General features: G+C 39.4%; 1 protein-coding gene across 2 annotated transcripts in view; it reads right to left on the bottom strand.

Moving 5' to 3' along the window:
• Positions 1 to 22,304, bottom strand: part of Suz12 (SUZ12 polycomb repressive complex 2 subunit) — a 47,456-nt gene extending 25,152 nt beyond the window's left edge. The window contains exons 1-5 of one of the 2 annotated variants that reach the window (XM_021630966.2): positions 21,778 to 22,304; positions 19,849 to 19,895; positions 19,703 to 19,767; positions 14,145 to 14,213; positions 3,084 to 3,133 (exon numbers count right to left, since the gene is read on the bottom strand). In XM_021630966.2, coding sequence (XP_021486641.2) covers positions 3,084 to 3,133; positions 14,145 to 14,213; positions 19,703 to 19,767; positions 19,849 to 19,895; positions 21,778 to 22,066 — 520 coding nt within the window. In that variant the 5' untranslated portion in view covers positions 22,067 to 22,304. The remainder of the gene's footprint in view (positions 1 to 3,083; positions 3,134 to 14,144; positions 14,214 to 19,702; positions 19,768 to 19,848; positions 19,896 to 21,777) is intronic. The other variant, XM_021630967.2, reaches the window with a different exon arrangement.
• Positions 22,305 to 22,976: the final 672 nt, after the last annotated feature.

Below are 22,976 nucleotides of genomic sequence, written 5' to 3' on the forward strand. Positions count from 1 at the left end.
ACTAAATGTTTAATGCTTTATTCTTCTCCCAAAATCCATTACTAGAAAATGTATTTAGTGGGACATGGTGGCATGTATCTTTATTCCCAGCGCTTGGGAGACAGAGGCAGGGAAAGATCTCAGAGTTTCTGGCCAGCCAGGTCTACATAAGACCTCGTTTAAAAAAAAAAAAAAAGGAAAAGAAAAAAAGGCAGGCACAACTGCACACAACTGTAATCCCAGCACTCAGGGAGGCAGAGACAAGTGGATCACTCTGAGTTTATGGCCAGCCCAATCTACAATCCAGGACAGCCAAGGCTACACAGAGAAACTGTATCTGAAACACACAAACACACACACACACACACACACACACACAAAGGAAAAAGAAAAAGAGAAAGCTGGGGCAGGGGTGGAAGAAGGAGACAAAGGGAGAGAGAAAAAAAAGAAAAGAATAATAATTCTTTTTACTACTTGGAGATGATTTGGCTTACAAAACTTAGAAATTGTAGTTTTGAGTATCAGAGTCTATACTTTCTGACTAAATAAAAAAACCTTTGCAATCCAAGACTCCAGAATACTGCTCTATTATTTACTGTCTTTAAAATTCTGAAGTTAATAATAGTTCAAACCTAAATATTTAAACACTAAACTTCAATAACATGCCAAACTATTACTAAATGATTAGCACAGCTATATATACTGAAAGCAACTTTTTTTTCTTAAGATGTTTAAGTAACTTTCTTTCCTACATAAATTCAATCTTCTTGAGCTATGGGCATTGCTCAGGGGCAGACTGCTTCCCTAGCATGCTTAAGGTTTGGTATCTAGCACCCAAAACCAGTAACAAAAAGCACTAAAAACAAACAAACAAACAAAACAAAACAAAAAAAAATCCACTTTTTTAATGCAGGGTATATTCAGAGAAAGTGGCTGAATCAGTCTTTTTGAAAATTATAATCCAATAAAAGTATTTTAAGACGGCAAAAATAATCCAGTGCCCAAACAAAAGGTTGTCAAAACAATGCTTACCATGAGAATAGAGCCCTAACAATGTATTTAAATTAATTCTCAGATCTCTCAATAACTACTGCTATTTTACACATTCTGTTTGTTTGAAACAGACCCATGTAAGCCAGACTGGCCTACAACTTGCAGAACTTCTGACCCTCAGGCCTAGGCCTCCCAGGAGCTGGAGTTATATACATAGGCATGTGTTACCACATGCAAAAAAGTTAGGAACATTGAAGCTGGTTTTCTATTCTAAGTGTTTTTTTCCAAAGCAAAAACAAAACAAAACAAAACAAAACAAAAAACCCTTAATTTTCTCAAACTTCCATTAATTTCAATTTGAGACAGTGTCATGTCTCTCTGGCTGGCCTAGAACTTTAGAGATCCAGCTGTCTCTGCCTGAGTGCTAGAATCAATGCTGTGCGCAACCACATTTGTAAAGGAAAACTTTATCAGATGGTTCCCAAAGATAACATTTTAGTCAAAATATATGTATGTTTTTAACAACTCCCTGGAAATAGAGCTAACAAATCCATAATGCTTAAATTAAATTATAGCTTCTCAAATATAAATTCATTATAAGTACTGCAGAAAACAAATAGATGATATAAAATAAGAATTGTAGATAATCATAGCTTGTTTAAGGAAATAAAAAAAAGACCAGAAATTTTATTTGGGTTACCTCCATATACAAAACAGGCCAGATCTAAGACAAAGCCTGAGAACTATGACCTGACCAGATTTTTAGTTTCTAACATAAAAACCATAAATCCCTTATCAAGAACGTACCACACTATTTTATGATCACCCTTATGTATCTGTTGCTGCAAGGCTGCAGACAGGATGCAGGACCTATCCCAAGCTAGGCAATCACACCACTCTCTACCCCTCAGCCCTTAAACTTTATTTCTTTTTTTTAAATAATTTTTCATCTTTTCTTACTTTTTTTTTTTAAAATATAATTTATTTAACTTTTATTTATGTGCAATAATGTGAAGGTGTCAGATCTCCTGGAACTGGAGTCACAGACAGTTGGGAGCGACCATGTGGGTGTTGGGAACTGAACTCTGGTCCTTTAGAAGGGCAGACAGTGCTCTAACCACTGAGCCATCTCTCCAGCACTAAACTTTATTTCTTACTGAACAATTCCAAGGAAAGCTTAGCCTTTTTCTTACGAAAATTTTATTCTACTGCGTAAAAGGATATATAATCTTAAGACGGACCAGCTGACAGGCACTATCCATTCTCTTCACATTCATTCATTGTTTATTTTGCATGTGTGTTTGTTCATGGGCATGTAGAGGACAACATGTGGGGTCTGTTCTCTCCTCTCCTCTGAGCTCTAGAGATCAATCTCAGTCATCAAGCTTAGTCACAATGTTTATTTGCTGAGCCATCTCAACAACTCCCTAGTCATTTTTTGGAACCTTTTTGATGTTTGAGTTACAGTCTTACTATGTAGCCAGGGATGACCACAACATAGACCAGACTGGCTTTCAACTCAAGAGATCCACCTGCCTCTGCTCTGCCTCCTACCTGCATGTCTCACCATGCCTGGCTCTTAACATGCTTGGTCCATATCCATTTTTTTAAAAATTCAAGTTTCCCAACATGCTTTATGTTAGTTTCAGTAAAATTAACATAAAAAATATTATATATGCTCTTGGTACTAACTGACATTCTGATAATATCCCATTAGCAGTAATAGTTATTTCAGCTGCTTATTGTTCTATTTGAAAATACCAAAAGAAAACCAAAGCAATACTTACAAGTTAGCACCAACTCAACACATCTATGTAAATAGGTCATATCAATATCCTTGGCCTCTTGAACTTGCGGTAACTATTTAAAAATTTTTCATCATTACATTTTTAAACTTAAAATCAAAAAGTATCATCAGAGGTCTATGAGTATAGCAAAGTGGTAACACAGTTGATTTGTTTGAGACAGGCACTGGGTTTAATATCCAGCACACACATAGAATAAAAACAAGAAACTCCAACAAATGAAAACTGGGAAAAAAAACACACAACAAAAACTTAAAACGAACACAAAAGACTTAGAATCAACATCTTTTCCATTATAATACTTACCATTTTTATGGAAGAATCCGGTAAATGTAAGTTGCAGATGAGCAGACAAGCTGAATAAAACAAAAGGTTATCATTTTAACATTCTGTAATAAATGCAGTACAGAACTTAAAACATCCTAAGAGCACAGAAGGGTAATGTATAAATGTTTGATTTCTCTCTTAACTACTGAGGCTCAGAACCTGATATACTTTTCCTCTTACGTGTCACAATCAAAACAATATATGCCTACTTCTATTACAACACAGAAACGTCCCATAATCACAGTGCTTTATTGTTCTTTGCTATAAAGTAGGTTTTCCATCATCCTATGCTACAAAAGAAAAATACTGAACATGGATGCTGGATCAATGTTGAATATTTAATACTTTCCCATGGTGCTAGGAGTTATCAGGCAACTGTTCTATCTCTGAGCTACTGCCCCAGGCTTTCAAATACAGTAAAGCAATAGAAATTCATGTTTCCTAACATATGACGTGGAGCCATTGCTTTATTCTACAATTAAAAGTGAAATACATAATCACAAAATCACTACAGATATGTAATTTACTATTTTAACATGCCATTTTCATGTAGGAGTTAGAAGCTCCCAAATAAGAAAAGGAAACATGAACTACTGGGAACTTTTAATCTGAAAAAGTAGCTAATAGAAAATCTCTTAGAGTAGGATAATATAAAACAAATATCAACAGGCTTTTTTTAGTATTTTTAAACAGCAAAATAAACATTTGTTGCAGTTAGAACCAGGATTACAGAGGACTAAAGAGAAATAGCAGACAAAAAAACAAGCTATTTTAGGAACCCTGAATCTAGGAAAAGGCACTTCTAGAATGGCATTTCTAAAGAAGCTAATGAAGATTGGAACTAATGAACAGATTCACAATTATGAGGACATTACTGGGACATGCCTATGTGTCGTTTCTCTACTTCCTAGTTGACACAATATGGAGTTTACTACTATTATATGTTTACCACGCCAACAGACTGACACTTTGAATCTATAAGCCAAAATAAAGGTCTTCTTATCTTGGGTATTTTGTTCATACCTATGCAAAAAACATATAATCCAGTACAAGTGTGATTGTCTTTTTTTGTGTGCTGGTCTGTGAGAAGTGCACCACAATGCACATGTGTGGTTGTCTTAGATGGTGATGACACATGGGTATTTGCATAGAAGGGGAGTTACAGACAGACTACAGAGTATTATACAAATAATGACTGAAAATGAAAACAGAACAAAGAGGCTCACCTGAAAAATATTCCCAGGACTTCTATTTTTTTTTTTTTTTTTTTTTTTTTTTTTGAGAGAAATCAGAGGCAAGTAAACTAAGTTTTGTTTTTTAACAGATTTGGGGATACCATTATCCTATTTCTGTCAATCTAGGGCAGGGGTGCTGAGATGGCATTTCAAGAACAGTGTTAAGAACGCAAGAGGGGCTTGTTCTACAGTCTGAGTTCCAGGACAGCCAGAACTACACAGAGTCCCTATATCAGAAAAAACAAACAGGCCAGGCAGTGCAGTGTCACACTCCTTTGATTCCCAGTACCTGAAGCTGAAGCCTGCAATTCTGTGCCAGAACATCTAGGGCTATTAGAGAGAAACTCAAGAACAAAAAACAAACAAACAACAACAAAAAACTCCCTCACCAAAACGAAAACCAAACCAAGGGGCCAAAGAGATGGTTCAGAGCACTGGTTGTTCTTCCAGGAGACCTATCTAGTTTCAATTCCCAGCACCCATATGGAAATTCACACGTCTATAACTCTAATTCCAAGGATCCAACAACCTTAGATAGATGCAAGCAAAACATCAATGCACATAAAATTATGTGTATATGTGTGTGTGTATATATATATATATATGAAAAACAAAAACCAAATAAACAAAATAGAGTATCAGTAAAAGACAAATGATTTAAGTGCAGTAAAGGCAGAAGCAGAGTTAGAAAGCATGAAATATGAAGAAAAAGCTAAGAGCAACAACCATAACTTAAGTACCAATAAAACTGTTATACAATGGGATTAAGATTCATAAAGCAGGACTGTCTGGTGGTACAGGCCTGCAATCACGACACTCAAGGAAGCAGCAGAAGCACTCAAAGCCATCAGCAGCTACACAGGAAATTTAAAGTTAGCCTTAAACTCAAAAGATCTGCCTGACTCTGTCTCCCAAGTACTGAGAATGAGTAGCTTCCCACCCCCCTTAGAAATAAACAAAAACCAACCAGCCAAAAAATAAACAAAAAACTGGTCTGCTGAGATGGTTCAACAGTTAAAAGCACTGGCTACTCTTCCACATTATCTGGGTTCAATTCCCAGAACACACATGGTAGCTTTCAACCATCAGTAATTTCAGTTCCAGGGACTCCAACAATCTCTTCTGTTCTCTTCTGTCCTCCTCTGCAGGCAAAGCATGCAAGTTGTATACAGACAAACAAGCAGGGAAAACACCCATAGGTATCAATACACATACACACACACAGTGATTCAAAGAAGGGGGGGAAAACACAGCACATTGGCAAAGGCAATCATAGAACACTGGAGGCTGAGGCAGGAAGTTGACAAATTCAAGGCTAATCTAGGCTACCTATAGACAGATTATATCAAAAGCAAAAAATGATTCGTGTATTACAAACACTTTCACATTACTCACATTCTGACTTAACTCAGGAACTTTCAAAAACATGGCTCAGGGGTCTATGCATAAGAGGAGGCAGAAAGATTTTAAGAGCTGGAGGTGGTAAATGATTCCAAGGAAACAGCCTCTTCCAGACATAAGAGGGCTGATAGGTATCTGAACACAGAGACTGTGACAGCATGCATAAGACCACACAAGTTCACACCAGACAAAACCCAATATGGAGACAGGGAAGTAAGCACAAAGTCCTACTCCCAACATACAAGCTATCAGCAATGGACAGCAGACAGAAGGAAAAGTCAGTTTTCTTTAAAAGCATGACACTGGGTATATAAATTTCACTCAATAGCAGGCCACATGCTCAGGAATAGTTGGCCAACACAAAACAGATTCCACAGTTTTCTTTCCTGAGACAGGATCTTATTATGTAGCCCTGGCTGGCCTGGAACTATGTAGATCAAACTGACCAGTACTGGGATTTAAAGTCACACACCACTGCACCAAGCTGGCTTTTTGTTTTAAAAGGTCAAGAAAAAAGTATGAAATCGGGTGGCATATGAGGAGTCCTAGAAAAATCTGGGGGAAGGGGAAAACAAGAAATTAGAATCAACAAACTCCAAAACATGGAGGACGTTAAAAACAATTTAAGTTCACAGTAAAATTGATTTTAGGCTAAAAGTTTATATAACCAAGATAAAACATATGGATTAGGTCCAGTATGGTTGTCCAGAATTGTAATCCCAGTATTTAGGAGACCTCAGAGGCAGGTGGATCTTTTTGAGCTCTAACCCAGCATAGTCTACAAAGTACTTCTAGGTCAGTCAAGGCTAAACAGTAAGATCCTAGTTGTGTACAACAGTAGGAGTTTAGGGGGACACATGCAACACACATAGGATTTTGTTATTTATCCATATATCCTCAGGAAAAAAGCAATATGATAACAAGACAATGGGTAAATTATGTGCAATTTTAGATTTCCAAGATTAAATACCTGACAGCTCTGAAGCAATTTGAAGAAGGAAATAAAACAAATCCTTAAGGGACTAATATTCTGAAACAAGACTCACATAGAAACCTCAAATCTAAATACTTGATCTAAGCAAGCAAACCAATTTTTTCTACTTTAGAGTCTGTGATCAGTACCTTAAATTTATATACATTACTATGATAGCAGCATGTATAATGCTTTATAACTGTATGACCTCAAAACAGGAAAAGTCGATGATACTCTAGCATCTATACCACGCAAAGATAGTTACTTCTCTTTTAAACAATCAATTATTTTGTGTTTGGTGACAAGTGCTTTAGTAGTTGAACCATCTCACTGGCTTAACTTTCCATACGTATTTTATCATATAAGGCTAAAAATCTGATGACTATACTACCTGATCTATTATTCTAGAATCCAAGGTCTCAATATAGCATTTAGACATACAGGTAGGAAGATGCTGAGCAGCAGATAATGTTTATGTCTATTATACAGAAATATATTGTTCTAAACTATGTAGAGTGCTTAAGTGTTGTTTGGTGGCATGTACCTATAAATCCCAATACTTAGGAAGTGGAAGAAACAGGAGGATCAGTTTAAAGTCAACCTCAGCTACAAAGAGTGTTCAAGACCAGCCTATACTATAAGAAACATTATCTCAAAAAAACAAAAATAGGGCAAAAATACCTTATAATCATGACTGGACTGCTTAAAAAGGTAAGACATTGGAGAAAAACATACAATCAATTAAAAAAGCCTGAACACTATCTACAAAATAGAAGGACTGTTAATGCAATGATACAGTTTAAAATAACTTCATTAGGCCAGCAAGTGATGGCACATGCCTTTAATCCCAGCACTCAGGAACACAGAGGCAGGTGGACCTCTGTGAGTTTGAGGCCAGCCTGATCCCAGAGCTAGTTGACAGCATAGGCTACACAGAGAAAGCCCATCTCAAAAAAAACAAAAAGAAGTGCCTGATGAGATGGCTCATCCGTTAAATGCATTAGCTACTCTTCCAGAGACCCTAAGTTCAATTTTCAGGAACTACATGGTGCCTCACAACCATCTGTAAAGCAGCTTGATTCCCTTTTCTAGTGTGTGTACACACAGACCATACATATACATAAAAATAAATATTTTAAAAACTTCATTAATAATTAAATTCAATGACAGAACAACAGTCCAGCAAGTACAAGGTTCTAGGTTCCAACCCTAGATCTACAATGATACATATGTACAAAAAAAGACCTTAACAGCTTTGCTAAGATAAAGGCTTTTTCATCTGTTGACTGATTGGTGATTTTGGAAGCAGGTCTCACTATGTAACAAAACTCTTTACTTATAAATGTATCTCCATAGAAAAGCACATCATGGGCTGGAGAGATAGCTCTGAGGTTAAGAGCACTGGCTGCTCTTCTGGAGTTCCTGAGTTCAATTCCCAGCAACCACATGATGGCTCACCATCTATAATGAGATCTGGTGCCCTCATCTGGCCTGCAGGTGTACATGCAGGCAGAAAACTAAATAATAAATAAACCTTAAAAAAAAAAAAAGCACATCATACAAAAATTTGAAAATTGGTAGTTTCTTTCAAACTTATCTCCTAGGGCCAGATGAGAAGTAAAATGTCTTTTGTCTCATTATCGTGTTTCGTTCTTGGTTTAGTATTAGTTACTAGAGAAATCCCTTGAAAAGTTACCTAAACTAGAATTTTTGTTTTCTTATAAGCTATATTTCCTAAGCAGGCATTCGATTTGCTATTCTCCTACCTGCCTTTCCTTCCCAAATTCTGGAATTACATGCACATGGTACAAGCCCTGCTGAAACAACTTTTATTAGTTGGTTTTTATAGTTGTTTTGTTTGCTTGTTGGGAATTGAACCCAGGACCTTATGGTTACTAAGCAAGCTAGTGTAAACATCCCTTTCAGTAAGCTTCTTTTTCTAAAATAACAAAGTCTGAGCCAGGCACTGGTGGTGCAGCCTTTAATCCTAGCACTTAGGGGCAGAGGCAGGGGGCTCTCTCTGAGTTCCAGAACAGCAAGGGGTGGGGGGTGGGGGACACAATATGGAGGGACCAACACAAAGCAAAAGCCAAAGGAGAGTGTCATTTCCTTAGTGTACCATGTCCAAAGCACTGTACTTAATTAAGCCTTAGGGATATACTGGTAAGCAAAACATTTCTGCTTTTATGCAAAATACTTCTGCATCTAATAAATGGTGGGAAAGAAAAGTATAGGAAACCCACATGTATAAACAATAAAAGAAGCAGTTCTTGTTTGAGTTGCTGAGTATGAAAATGGAATGACCATGTCTGGAGAATGTAATGGCCATATCTTATGTAGAGAAGCTGAAATCTGAAAAATGAGAACAGGAGTAAAGTGGTGAGGAGGGCTAGGCAGGTTAAGTGGTTCTAGAAGAAGAAACATGTAAATGGCCTTTGAGACCAAGGTGACTGAGAAAAAAGAGCAGGGCAAGTTGCATAAGGAGCCTGGAAACGATGCCTATGACAAAAAAATACAGGGTCTTAGAGGCTATATAAAGATGTGGTCTTAGCCAGGTGCAGTAGTACATGTCTATAATCCCAGCACTCATGGAGGTACAGGCAGGCAGATCTCTATCCAGATCTCTGAATTCAAGGCCAGCCTGGTCTACAAAGTTGAGTCCAGGACAGCAAAGGCTACACAGACAAACCCTATCTTGGAAACAAACAAACAAAAAATTAACCCAACACCAACCCCGCCAAAAAAAAAAAGGGGGGGGGAGAGGGGGGCTTGATTAGAGAATCCTAAAACCAGTAAAGAATTCCCTGTGATCCTATTACTAGGTTAAACAACTATTCTATAATCTATAATCATGAGATTTATTGATTCTAGTAAGCCATAACACTTGGCTAAAACCCACAAATTCAAACTAGAATACCAAAATCAGGAGTTTAAGAGAACATAAGGTATTTTAAGCATTCTACAAAGGGGGGAAAAAAGATGTGTATTTAAGTATCCACAATCACATCAAAAAAAGGAGAAACAGGGGCTGGAGAGATGGCTCAGATGTTAAGAGCACTGGCTGTTCTTCCAGAGGTCCTGAGTTCCATTCCCAGCAACCACATGGTGGCTCACAACCATCTATGATGAGATCTGGTGCCCTCTTCTTCCCTATAGGTACAAATGCTGGCAGAATACTGTATAAATAATACATTAAAAAAAAAAAAAAAAAAAGGAGCCTAAGAAGCAGAGGTGTGATCCTGCTGAGTTTTGAAACTTTGCTAGGTGCTTTGAAGTATGCTACTTCCCCAAATTTGTACAATTTGTTTTATCATTGGACTTTAAGATCAAAACAACTTGTCTACTGTGACAAACTAACAGCTTAGAAAAGCAAAACTGCAAGCTGGGACAGGGTGCACACCTGTAATCCCAGCAGAGGAGGCAGAAGCAGGAAGATCTCTGAGTTCCAGGCTAGCCTGGTCTACAAAGTGAGTCCAGGACAGCCAAGGTTACACAGAGAAACCTTGCCTTGAAAACTCCCCAAGAAAAAGCAAAATTACAGAACAGTGTTGCCCAGTACTCAGGAGGCAGAATCAGGTGAGTTTAAAGCCAGCCTGATCTACAGAGCAAGTTTTGAGACTAGTCAAGACTACTCAAAAAGACCATCTTGAAAAACCAAAAAGGAAAAACAAAAAACATTAAAAACCATGACATGATGCACAATCTTTTCTCTGTCCATAATTTCTTCTTTTAGCAAGTTCCTGTAACTAATGTATAAGACAACTATAGATCTAAAGTATTACAAACCATGGAATACCAACTTGTTTTGCATAGATAAATGTTAGGTTCATTTCTGTTTATAGTTGCTATAAATTTTAAAACTAATTTAGGCATTTACACTAGATTTTGGTTTGCAGTACTATGATATTCTTGTGAATCTAGAAAATTCCCTTCACTTCTAGGGAATGAAATACACTGGACATCGGAATAGAGATACTAATCTAACTCTGGAAAGTATGTGCTGAAAGAATATAAATTCCTTCAGAAGACATTCATAATGCTGAACAGACACAGCTTTGATCAAACTGAATGAGGTCCTCATGTCTGCAATGATGCAGAGAAGATAAAAGGAAGAGAAATGCTCTGGTATATGATTTAAGATTTTAACTTTAATATCATGGAACAACAAAGACTTGCAAACTTGACAAGATAAGGTTTTATAGTTCCAGTATTACACAGTTAATCTGAGATAGAAGATCACTTAAATAATACTACTGGAGGGCTGGCAGTGAAAAACTTTCTTAAATTATCTTAGTACCTCAGGGAACAACACTGAGACATTATACAAATCTTGGAGGTTAAAATGACCAATTTACTGAAGAGGCAGGTAGATCTCTGAGTTTGAGGCCAGCCTAGTCTACAAGTGAGTTCTAGGACAGCTAGGGCTGTTACACGGAGAAACCCTGTCGGGAAAAACTTAAAATAAGAGATATCTATCTAAGTTTTGGCTGGTAGAGGGATCTCTGTGAGTTCAACGCCAGTCCAGTCTACAGAACTAGTACCAAGTCAGTCAGAGACACACATAAAAACCCTGTGCTGAAAAACTAAAAAAGAAAAATCCAAAATTTGTCTTTCAAAACTGGATAGTCAGGACCTGATCTGAGAACTTTCAAGAGTTCTATACCGCCAGGGAGGTGTGGTGGCTCATGGCCTAACCCTGGCTCCCGGGAAGCACAGGAAAGCAGACCTGTGAAAGCTGCAGCCTGGTCTACAAGGCCTTCCAGGCCACCTGGGGTTGTATGGGGTGGGAGCACCTAAAAAGACATTTTATACACCACAGTGAAATTAAGACAGGGAGAACTGGCGCCAACTGAAAACAGTGACGAAGACACAGCTTTAGCCTCAGCACTTGGTACACAGAAGTAGACGGGTCCTTGTGAGTTTGAGGCCAGCCTGGTCTGCAAAGTAAGTGCCAGGACAGCAACGACTGCAGAGAAACCCTGTCTTGAGGGAAGGGAGAAAAATAACTTTATATAAAATGCTGATGTTTCTACAAATTCCACTGTGTTAAAAGGAAGAAAACTACCATAGAACAACTGATCAGAAGAACTGACCAGTTCATCAGTTCATGTACCATCCTGACAGGACACATTCTTAGAGAAATGCTGTTATACTTAACAAAGACACTGTTACAGTGACATAGTAGTAAGGTTTAGTAGTGATGAAGCAGAATTTTGGTAACGAATGAATGAATGAATAATAAAGGGATCACATTTCTTATTAGCTCATTATTCCTAAAACCTTCAAAGGTCTAGAGAGCAAATTATGAAAGTGATCGGAGAAAAACAGGTCATTGGATCAGGTTCTACTGGTACATGAGGCACTAACACTGACAGGAGATGTAGACATGTAGTAGGCCAGAGGATCAATTTCCACCTCGACCACCACCACTTATTACTACCACCACCACCACTACTAAAAATTCCTTTATAGCCAAGAGGTCTGTCAAGGACAAGGAACCAGTTAAGCATTTGGAGTAAAAATTGAAACAAAAACTAAGTTTGCAGGCCCTGAGAATTTTCTCAATTCTATCCTAGAGACTATACAGACTTGATGAGGATTTAGGACCTCAGTTTCTAAAACTATCATAGCTTACTTACAAGTTTAAAATGGCATAGATATAAATGGAAATACAAGCTACACATCAATCATACAAGATATGAAGATGTATAATTCAAGTAACAAAACCCAATGGACTCGAGCCCACGTGGGGGAATTAAGATCTTTATGAAAATCACTAAATGAGAAAGCAAATTAAGTATATTATCTGTGTTAGTTTTGTGTCAGTTGAGGTCAGGGACAGAGGAAGCAGAAGATGGACCTTGGCATTAGAAGGCAGCCTGAACTACATCATTAGGTCTAGGGCAGCCAGGGCTACACAAAAGAAAGCCTGTCTCCAAAACCTGGGAAAAAAAAAAAAAAGGGAGGGGGGAAGATTCCTCCACTAGATATGCCTGAGGGGTATTTTCCTGATTGATGATGGGTATAGAAGGGCATAGCTCACTGTGGATGGTCCCACCCTGGGCTGAGGGTCAGGAGTGAAAGCAGGCTAAGCAAGCCCTGGGAGATACCCAGTAAATAGCACCTCCCCATGGCTTCTGCTTCAGTTCCTGCCTTCAGGTTCCTTCCCTTCTTGACTTCCTTCTCTTTCCTCAGGGATGGACTGTGAAGTGGAACTAGGCCAAAATAAACCCTTTCCTTCCCAAAATGTATTTGTTCTTGGTGTTTTATCACAAAATACTAGAAACCCTAAGACAATATCCTATCTTGTTTAGAAAAATATTAAATGGCATATGCTTATCCTATACTTGAGAGGCTAATACAGAATGGTCATAAATTTGAGGTCAGACTGTATATATAATGCAAGAAGACCCTTTTTCCACAGACAAAAACTTTAATAAAAAGAACATACACTACCACAATTTTTCTATTAAAAAAGTTTTTTTGAAGGGACAGAATATATAGCTCACAGCTGGAGCACTTGCCTAACATTCACAAAAATCTGTGATTAATCATCAACACAGAAGCTTGACGGAAGATGGAAAGTTACCCAAAATTTCCAGTTTCTACACTCAATGTTTTTTTCTTTTTTGGTTTTTCAAGATAGGGTTTTCTCTATGTAACAGCCCTGGCTGTCCTCTGAATATCACTTCATAGACCAGCCTACCCTCGAACTCAGAGATCCACCTACCTCCAGACTGCTAGGATTAAAGGCATGTGCTACCATGCCCAGCTAAAAGTATGAATATTTTACATTTAAGAAATAAATAGGAAAAAGGAAAAGGGATCCCTCTTTCCATATTTACAAGTAATTGCTTAGAGCAACAGCTCTCAACCTGTGGGCTGTGACCCCTTTCGGGGGGGGGGGGGCAGACATCACCTGAAGACCATGGGAAAACACAGATAAAATACATTACAATTCATAACAGCAACAAAATTATAGTTATAAAGTAGCAACAAAAATAATTTTATGGTTGGGGTCACAACATGAGAAAGTGCATTAAAGGGTCACAGCATTACGAAGGTTGAGAACCACTGACTTAGAAACACCTAGCACAAAATAAGTATGCCATAAACTTTAGTCACCACTTCTCCTCAGGTGAAGCAGTAGAATTAAGACCAAGTGCCTATGTTAAAGAATTTGATTTGAAAATGCCAGGAATTGGTAAGAGAAACAATGATGATATATGTCCTATAAAACAGTTTCTAACATTAGAGATGGTCAAACAATCTTGAGGAATTCTTGCTACAAAAATTAACTCCTGTACCTGGAGCAACTGATTCTAAGGTTTTGTTGTTTTTTTAAACTAACAATCTTGCAATGATTGCTACTGAAATGGTCACTAAATTGTCCCTCTACTTATCACTTAATGTAAACTGACATTATCTTACCTATGAGATTCTTGCTCTCCTTTCATTTTCTCTACTTTTGATAACATATCATCAACTTTAAATGTTTTCCTGGAAGAAACAGATAAACAAAATAATCACTTCTCAACTGGGAAAACACAAAATTATACTGTAATCAGCAAAGTAGAAATTTGATTTTGATTATTTTAAGATAAATTAGATGGCTAACCATAACAACGCACACACTATTGAGACAAAATGTTATAATAAAGCAGACAAGTCTTCAAGCTCAACTATAAATGTCATTTTTCTTGAAACCTCCTGTAATGATATCTTAGTCAACAGTAATTCTCCATGGTATTTCATTTTACTTTGGTTGTTTTTGTTTTGAGTAGGGTTTTTCTCTGTGTAGCCTTGGCTGTCCTGGACTTGCTTTTGTAGACCAAGCTGGCCTTGAACTCACAGAAATCCTCCTGCCTCTGCCTAGGATTAGAGGCATGTGCCACACCACCAGGCCTCTTCACTCATCTTTTAAGTCTCCTACATATAAAACCTCTTGTGTTTTATCTCTACTAAGAGACTGTAAGTTCCTGAAGGGCAGTGAGTACTTGTTAAGCAGATAGTTTTGCTCTAAGGCCTTAAAATAGTAGGTATTTATGCATCTATCATGTTGAGCCAAACAAATGTACAGTGTGTGTGTATATATATATATATATTTCCAATGTATTCTTCTTTTTGGAACATTCATTTTCTTTCTTTTTTTCTTTTTTTAAGACAAGGTTTCTCGGTGTAGCCCTGGCTGTCCGAGAATTCACTTTGTAGACCAGGCTGGCCTTGAACTCTAGAGATTTGCCCGTCTCTGCCTCCCAGTGCTGGGATTAAAGGCATGTACTACCATGCACTGCTGCAACATCTATTATTTATTAATAACAAATATAGACCAGCACCAAGATTATTTTTATTTATTTATTTATTTATTATTTATTTTTTGAAATAGTGTTTCATTGTGTAACCCAACCCAGACTTGAACTCAGGATAATCCTTCTACCTCAGCTGCTCAAATGCTGGTATTATAGTATGAGCCATCACATCTGACTATAAAATATTAACAGTCATAAAACATCCTCAAAGGTCACTGCCAATTTTTCAGTTAAATGATATTCCACACCAAAAAGGTTAAAGCACAAACAAACAACCACCCACAAAACCCAACAAACCATAACAATAAAGTTAGGACACATATCATTCAATCGTGAAATTATGTATTAACCTTTAACTTGACAATTTGATTTTTGATAAAGGGTTTTGTTCGATAGCTTTAGCTGGCCTAACACTATATATAAGCTCAGGCTAGCCTCAAACACCTGAGCACCGGGTTAACAGGCATACCCCACCACACCTGGCTTAACCTGTTTAAGAAAAAACAATTTGTTCTCCTAACAAAATAAAAATAAAATCTTCCAAAGCAATAAAAGTTGAATGGATTACAAAACATGCCTCATCTTACTTTTCAAAGTGAGCTACATCCTAGGGATAGAAGTTAAAAGTATAGGTTCATGCTGGACAGTGATGGGGCATGCCTTTAATCCCAGCATTCTGGAAGCACAACCAGGCAGATCTCTGAGTTTGAGGCCAGCCTGGTCTACAGAGTGAGTTCCAGGACAGCCAGGGCTACACAGAGAAACCCTGTCTCAAAAAAACAACCAACCAAACAAACAAAACAAAAAACTGTTCAGTATAAACACTGAAGATCTTTTTTTAATTACTCGAAACATTAAAGAATAGTAATAGGAGGGAGAGGGGCTAAAAACGATGTCTCAGCAGTTAAGAGCATGCACCCAGATTCAATCCCCATCATCTACATGGCAGTTCACAACTGTCTGTAACTCCAGGATCTGACACCCTCACACAAACATACATGCAGGAAAATACCAATTCACAGAAAACAAAACAACAACAAAAAGGATAGTAACTTTTTTTTTTATAATAACTCAGGAAAAATTTAAGTTCTGTCTGCAGAAAGGTAAGACTCAAAAATTCAAGCATTTCTTCCAACGTTGAGTTTCGTTTACAAGAAATCAACAGAACTGAACAATAGCAACCACTAAAATAGTTAAGATCATAAAGATAATCCAGCCTTCTATAGAGAAAAAGAAAGCAACTACAGAAAAATAGCACCTCCCCAATCCCAAGCACTTTAGAAAAGCAGCACCATGCCAGAGCTAAGTTTAACAAGTAAGTAGTAACCGTAGGCCACCAAAGAGTAGAATGAGGGACTGACAGGGCTCCAAATGACTTAAAAAAACACCTAATAAATTTAAATAAAAAGATCTTTCTTGTGCCGCCAGGCTGTGATGGCACAAGTCTCTAAATCCCAGCACTGAGGAAACAGAGGCAGGCAGACCTCTTGAGTTCTAGGCCAGCCTGGTCTACAGAGTGAAGAGCCAAGGCTACACAGAGAAACCCTATCTCGAACAATTAAAAAAAAAAAAAGATTTCTCTTGAGTCAGGTTTATAGTTACATGCCTCTAATCATATTCCCTGTAATCAGAGGCAGGAGGGTTACAACTTCTCAAAAAAAAAAAAAAATTCTCATTTTTAATCCTATTAACTCAAAGCAGAGTAAAGCTATAGTACTTCCATACTATGAAATAAGACTACCAGCATTAACATTGTAACTGTTGGTATGACTTCAAAGAGTAACAGGAGGACTAAGGATGTAGCTAAGTGGTCAACAGCTAAATGTCTAGTGTGTCTAAAACCCTGTATTCAATCCCCAACAGTGCCCTTCCCCACAAAATACTGTTATACTAATAGTACATAGTAAAAATGTAAATGTATACATTATGGTAAGAAACAAGTTCGAAAAACATCAAGAAAAATGCCTCACCATCTAACATATACCTTAAAGTCAGAGTGAAAATAAAGACTGCTCATCTAAAGAGCCTAGTCCTAAAGTTAGATATAACAAGAGAACTAAATAATCCCTATGTATTTTTGCAAGGAAATTATCTTAATGAGATGTAAATGTATCTAGCCTAGCAAATTTGCTTCAATATCCCCCCAAGACAGTTCTAAAATCCAAAGGATGATTTTCACAAAACCATTTTTTTTCTTTCTTTTAAGTTTTTCAAGACAGGGTTTCTCTGTGTAGCTCTGGCTGTCCTGGAACTCACTCTGTAGACCAGACTGGCCTTGAACTCAAAAATCACCTGCCTCTGCCTCCCAAGTGCTGAGATTAAAAGCGTCTGCCAACATGCCCAGCTCATGCACTTTTTAAACTATTAGCATATAATACATCCCACAATGTGACAATATAACAAGCAAAAATGCTTTGAAAATTATAAATTTTAAAATGTTTCCAATCTATTTATAAATTAATCCAAATTTAGCTTTTAATTAATTTGTTTTTATTTCATGTACATTGGTGTTTTGCCTGTGAGTGTTATCAGATCCCCCTGGAACTGGAGTTAGTTGTGAGCTGCCAATGAGGGTGCTAGGAATCGGGTCCTTTGGAAGACTAGTCAGGTTCTTACCCACTGAGCCATTTCACCAGCCCCCTTCAAAGAACTTTTTTTTAAGATTTACTTATTTATTATGTATACAGAATCCTATGTGCATGACAGAAGAGGGTACCAGACCTTATTATAAATGGTTGGGAATCATCATGTGGTTGCTGAGAATTGAAATCAGAACCTCTGAAAAAGGAACCAGTGCTCTTAACTATGAGCCATCTCTCCAGCTCTCTCAACTTTTTAGGTTTTAAAAAGTTTATCATTTTAAAAATCAAAATCAAGTATATCCTAGAATAACAAAGTATATTAAAAAAAACTCCAGAATTCTACAGAATAAATCAAGGGTAAACTAACTACAGACCGCAAACCCAATCTGGCTTACTGTTTTTGTATAGCCCACAAGCCAAGAATGGTCTTTAAAGATAAAGGTGAATGGCTCATCTAATGATAGGAAGGAAAACACTGAATCCTTATTAAGTAAACTATTCTTTACTTCCCCAAAGCAAAAAGGACTCCATCTCTCTAGGAGGCTTATGTTACAAAATAGTGTACTTTGTACCCTTGCAAGTTTAATTTCATTAATAAAACATTTATAGACAATGTTCTTGATTTTGTCTTCTGGCCACAAGACCCAAAAATGTTTACTATTCCTTTAACAGAAAAAGACTGATGATTCTTGGCACAGATCAAATGCAGTAGATAGGCAAAAAGCAGACAATTTAATTTGTTATCTTCTTCCTAGTTATTTGAGTGCTTAAGCAAGTTTTAACGTTTACCCATTAAATACAATTAATTTCTTTCTCTCAGCTCCCTCGATTGCCAGAAAAGTCTTACATTTCAAGTCTTCATAATAAACTGATGCATTCACAAAACTGTATCTTGCTCTAGAAATGTGATGCCTACATAGTAACAAAGATTCTCCTAAGCAGTGTAATTTCAAAATGTATACAGCGGTTGTCTTCAGTCCAGACTATTAAAGTAGACAGGCATGATGACTCACACCTATAATCCCAGGAGGGAGGTGGAGAGCAGAGGCGGAACAGTCACAAGTTTGAGGCCAGTCTAAGTTATGTAGCTGGTAATCAGGCCCGCACTGTCTGCCTAGCAGGACTCAGCAGACAAGCAATAAGACTATATTGACCCAAAAGGTTTAGTGGAAGGTCTCTTTTTTTCAATTTAAAGTTGTTCACTTTGATATGCTCAGTAAATGAATCTTGCACATAAATCAAGAAACTTGTCTTCTGCTATTACCTTTGATTAAGTACTAAACATCATACAGGGAAAGCTCATTCAGTAAAAATGACCCTACTTGAAGATCATAATGACCAAAACATCTTATCTTTAGAGATCCTTCTATTAACTTCAAAAGTACCAAAGATAGATATCCTGAGCCTTTCAGAAACCATTTAAGTCCTAAACAACAATCAAACTTGGAAATCATAGCACACAGTAAAAAATATTAGTCAGTAAAATCACTTTACTAAATTTCTAAGAGAAAAAAACTAGTGACAAACTAGAATAACAAAAATGATACTTAAAAAAAATTCAACTAGTTGCTCTTTCAGTTTTCATAATTAAAACTTTTAAGACAAAAACTTTAAAGACACTTTTTCTTTTCTATTTATTTATATTTTTTCTTCTCTTTTTTTTTGTTTTATTTGAGACAGGGTTTCTCTGTGTAGCCTTATTTGTCTCAGACTCACTTTGGAGACCAGGCTGAGCTGGAGAAATGGCTCAGTGGTTAAGAGCATTGTCTGTTCTTCCAGAGGTCCTCAGTTCAATTCCCAGCAACCACATGGTGGCTCACAACCATCTATACTGGGATCCAATGCCCTCTTATGCAGGTGTACATACAGATGGAACACTCATACACATAAAATAAATAAAATCTTAAAAAAAAAAAAAAAAAAAGACGACGACCAGGCTGGCCTCGAAATCATGGAGATCTGCCTTCTTCAGCCTCCCAGAGTGCTAAGATTCCACAGTGCCCAGCTTCAAGGACTCTTTCTTGAGAGACTCCCACCCACTCTAAGACAAAGCTTTCTATTAGTTTGAGCGGCTTGAAATAAGTTTCATAAAATGTACCTTTTGATGTTTGTTCTGGAGTTTCGATGAGACATGTAAGTGAGAGTTCTGTGCAAAAATATTGGCTGTAAAAAATTAAAAATATTAAAATTACAGATGAAATAATAAGAATGAAAAAATATTGGTGAATTTTATTGACTACTTACTGCTATAAGATTTCGAGTTCGAAGAAATCTATAGATCTGTGTTGGTTCTAGATAACAGAAAACAAAATTCAAATATTATCTAAATGTACTTTTTAATGAACTCATCAGTAAACTATCAGCTCAGCCCATGCCAACCCACACCCTAACCAATACAAAACAATCTCCGGTTAAGAAAATGGTATACTACATATTTATATCCAGATAATTAATAAACACTAACGGTCATTCAATCTATGGCATATACTCACAAACTCCTCTTTCTCCCTCCACCCTCTCTTTGGGGATGTTAACCCCTAAGGCTCTCTACACTCTTGCATTAACCCTTTCTAAAGTAGCTTGCCATTTACTGCAAGGAGCAGTAAAAGTACCTTGAAGTAGCTCTATTCCACAAAAACTATGCCAAACAAGATGAAAATTTCATCTTAACTGGCCATTAAAAAAAGTGTGACTAGACAAAATATTAACTCTTTCCAAACATTCTAATACAGATATCAACATCCATATTATAAAATCTCTGTATTTTAAAGTTATAACTGAGAAGCTCTCAAACAATCTTTTTTTCTTAATGCTTAAAATTTAAATTTTTATAAAGGACTAAAGTTGGAAATATACCCAATACCCCCCATTCCAGTGATCTAACTACCAGAATCACATTTAAGGATTATTAATCTAATTATGAATACCTTCATTAATAATTATATTAAGAACTTGAACGTCTAGAAACTGAAATCAGTATTAGGGGAAAAAAAATCTAGTAATGATAACTGGCTTCTGGCAGGTGGACTCATCTAACTCTTAACGGTAACTGGTTTCTTGCAGGTCAGCAGTTAAAACCTTCCTAGAGGATCTGTTTTCTCATAACATTTAGAAAGTTTTAAATTTCCACTTAATCTTCAGTTTAGTTTTAGTTTCAAATTAGGAGATGAGATATTTCAGAAGAGTTGCAAACAAGAGACTGTTTATTCTTATTACAGTCCTTCGGTTCTTTTTCCACTTAAAAGCGTTTTATAAAAGTACACTAAGCAAAAGAATAACTAAGCAGAATAATATTTGCTTCAATATTAAAAACTCGAAATTGTCTGTATTAAATCTCAGTAAGAATTTCATGTAGCACTAGTGAAAATAAAGGAGCAGTAAAACATCGTAAAACGTCTTTCCAAGCACGGCAGACACCGTACCCATAACATATGCCACGGTAATATTGTAAATAAAGAGATTCGACGGTAAATCTGTAAAACGCTTGGCCAGGAGACTGCCAGATTACAGTATCTACACAAAAGCCAAGCAAAACAATCAGGATATAAAATCCACCAAGTAACAGTTTTATTTATAGTTATAATGTTTATAAATTCTATTGTTTGTTTCCAGACACTGCGCTACCCTTTCCAAATAAGTCAGAGTTTTCGCCCTCCACGCACGTTTTCTAACAGAAATCTGAAATAAGAAAACGTTCTGGAAGGAAGACACTGCTCCGAGGCTGTCCCCGGAGAGGACGCCCGCCCGCTCCGTCCGTCCGTCTGTCTCTCAGTCTACGTATCCATAAAATGGGCGGACAGGTGTGAGAGGCTTCAGAGGGCGAGTTTTCCCCACGCGGCCCATGTGGGTGCGAGGGCGTCCGCGGCCGATGACAATCTCCTCGGCTTCGCCCCGGTCGTCTCCGCACAGGACGGAGTCTCGTCCCCCCGAAACCCACAACTGGAGCCCCGGTACTTGTGGAGTAGGCGAGGCTCCCGAGAGCCCGAACCCGCCTCGGAATCCGACCGCTCGCGCTTCAACCGTCACGTCCTCCCCACCAGGCTGCCCGGACGGTGGGGGCCCGGGAGCCGCCGGGACCCCGGGACCCCGGGAGCCGGGACGCCCCCCCCCCCCGCTCCTCCTCCCTCCACCCCGAGCCGAGCGGCCCCGGCCGGCCGGGCCCCCCACACTCACTCTCAAAGGCCTGGAGGAAAAGCTCGTGGTCAGCCTGGACGTGCTCCATTTTCGGCTTCTTCACCGGTAACACCGCGGCGCCCGCCGCCGCCGCCGCCGCCGCCGCCGCCGAGGAGGAGGCCGAGTAACCGCCGCCGCCGCCGCCGCCGCCGCAGCCCCCGCCGCCGCCGGATTTGCCGCCCGAAGCCGCCGCCGCCGCCGCCGCCGAACCCCCGAAGCCGCCTCCCCCGGACCCCGCGCTGGGCCCCGAGCCGCCCCCTCCCCCACCGCCGTGCTTCTGAGGCGCCATCGCGGTTCCTGCCTCCTCCCCCCGCCAGCTACCCGCCGGGCGGCCCCGGAGAGTGAGCGCCTGCCCCACCAACCGCTCGCCCCAGCAGGCTCCGGCGGACCGAGGGGGGAAGGAGGAGAGAGGGGAGGAGAGGGGAAGGGAAGGGAGGAGGAGAGGAGGGAAGGAGGGAGGAAAAAAAAAAAAAAAAAGTGCCTCCTCCGAGCCCCGCTCCGCGTCGGAGGCCGCTCACCCTAGCCTGGCCTCGCTCCGCCCACCTCCCCGCCCGGCGCTCTGATTGGCCGGCGGGGGCGCGCGCCGCCCGGCCGCCCAGCCCGTTGGTCCGCGGATTCCACCGTCAGTCACGCGGAGGCGCTTCTCGCGGAGGCGCGGCTTGGTTGGCCCGTGCGCGCGGCCGACCGCGGGCCCGGCCGCCTCTTTGAACTGAATTCGCGGGAAAATTAGGGGTCGGAGCGGCCTTCCTGCTGGTCCCGGTGCATTGTGGGCAGAGGGGGACCGGTGAGCGGAGGAGAGAGGCGTTGCTCGCCCGGAGGGCTTCGCCCGTCGCCGCCCCCGGCCGGGCAGGAGACCCCTGAGGAGGGGCGGCTGTCTGGGGGCGGGGGCGCCTTCGAGAGACCCCGCCGTCCTCCGCGGGCCCCGTGCTCTCGGGAAGTGACCTGCCCCGAGGTGGCTCCTGCTCACGCTCTCCTCCCCGCCGAGGCGGAGAAGCTCGGCTCCCCGGTCCCCTTGCCGCCACGTGCCCCAAGCCGCCCGCTGTCCACGGCCGCAGCCGCGGGGCCGTCGCCGCGGGCTCGCTCCTCCGAACCGAGCTGTCTTTTTTTGTGGTGGGCGTGTCTCCAAGAAATAAGGAGACTTTCTTTTCTTCTTTTCATTTTTTTCTTATTTATTTTTTTAGTGCTGTGAGGCTTCAAGA

Source organism: Meriones unguiculatus, chromosome 7, assembly GCF_030254825.1.
Source record: "Meriones unguiculatus strain TT.TT164.6M chromosome 7, Bangor_MerUng_6.1, whole genome shotgun sequence".
Taxonomy (NCBI): domain Eukaryota; kingdom Metazoa; phylum Chordata; class Mammalia; order Rodentia; family Muridae; genus Meriones; species Meriones unguiculatus.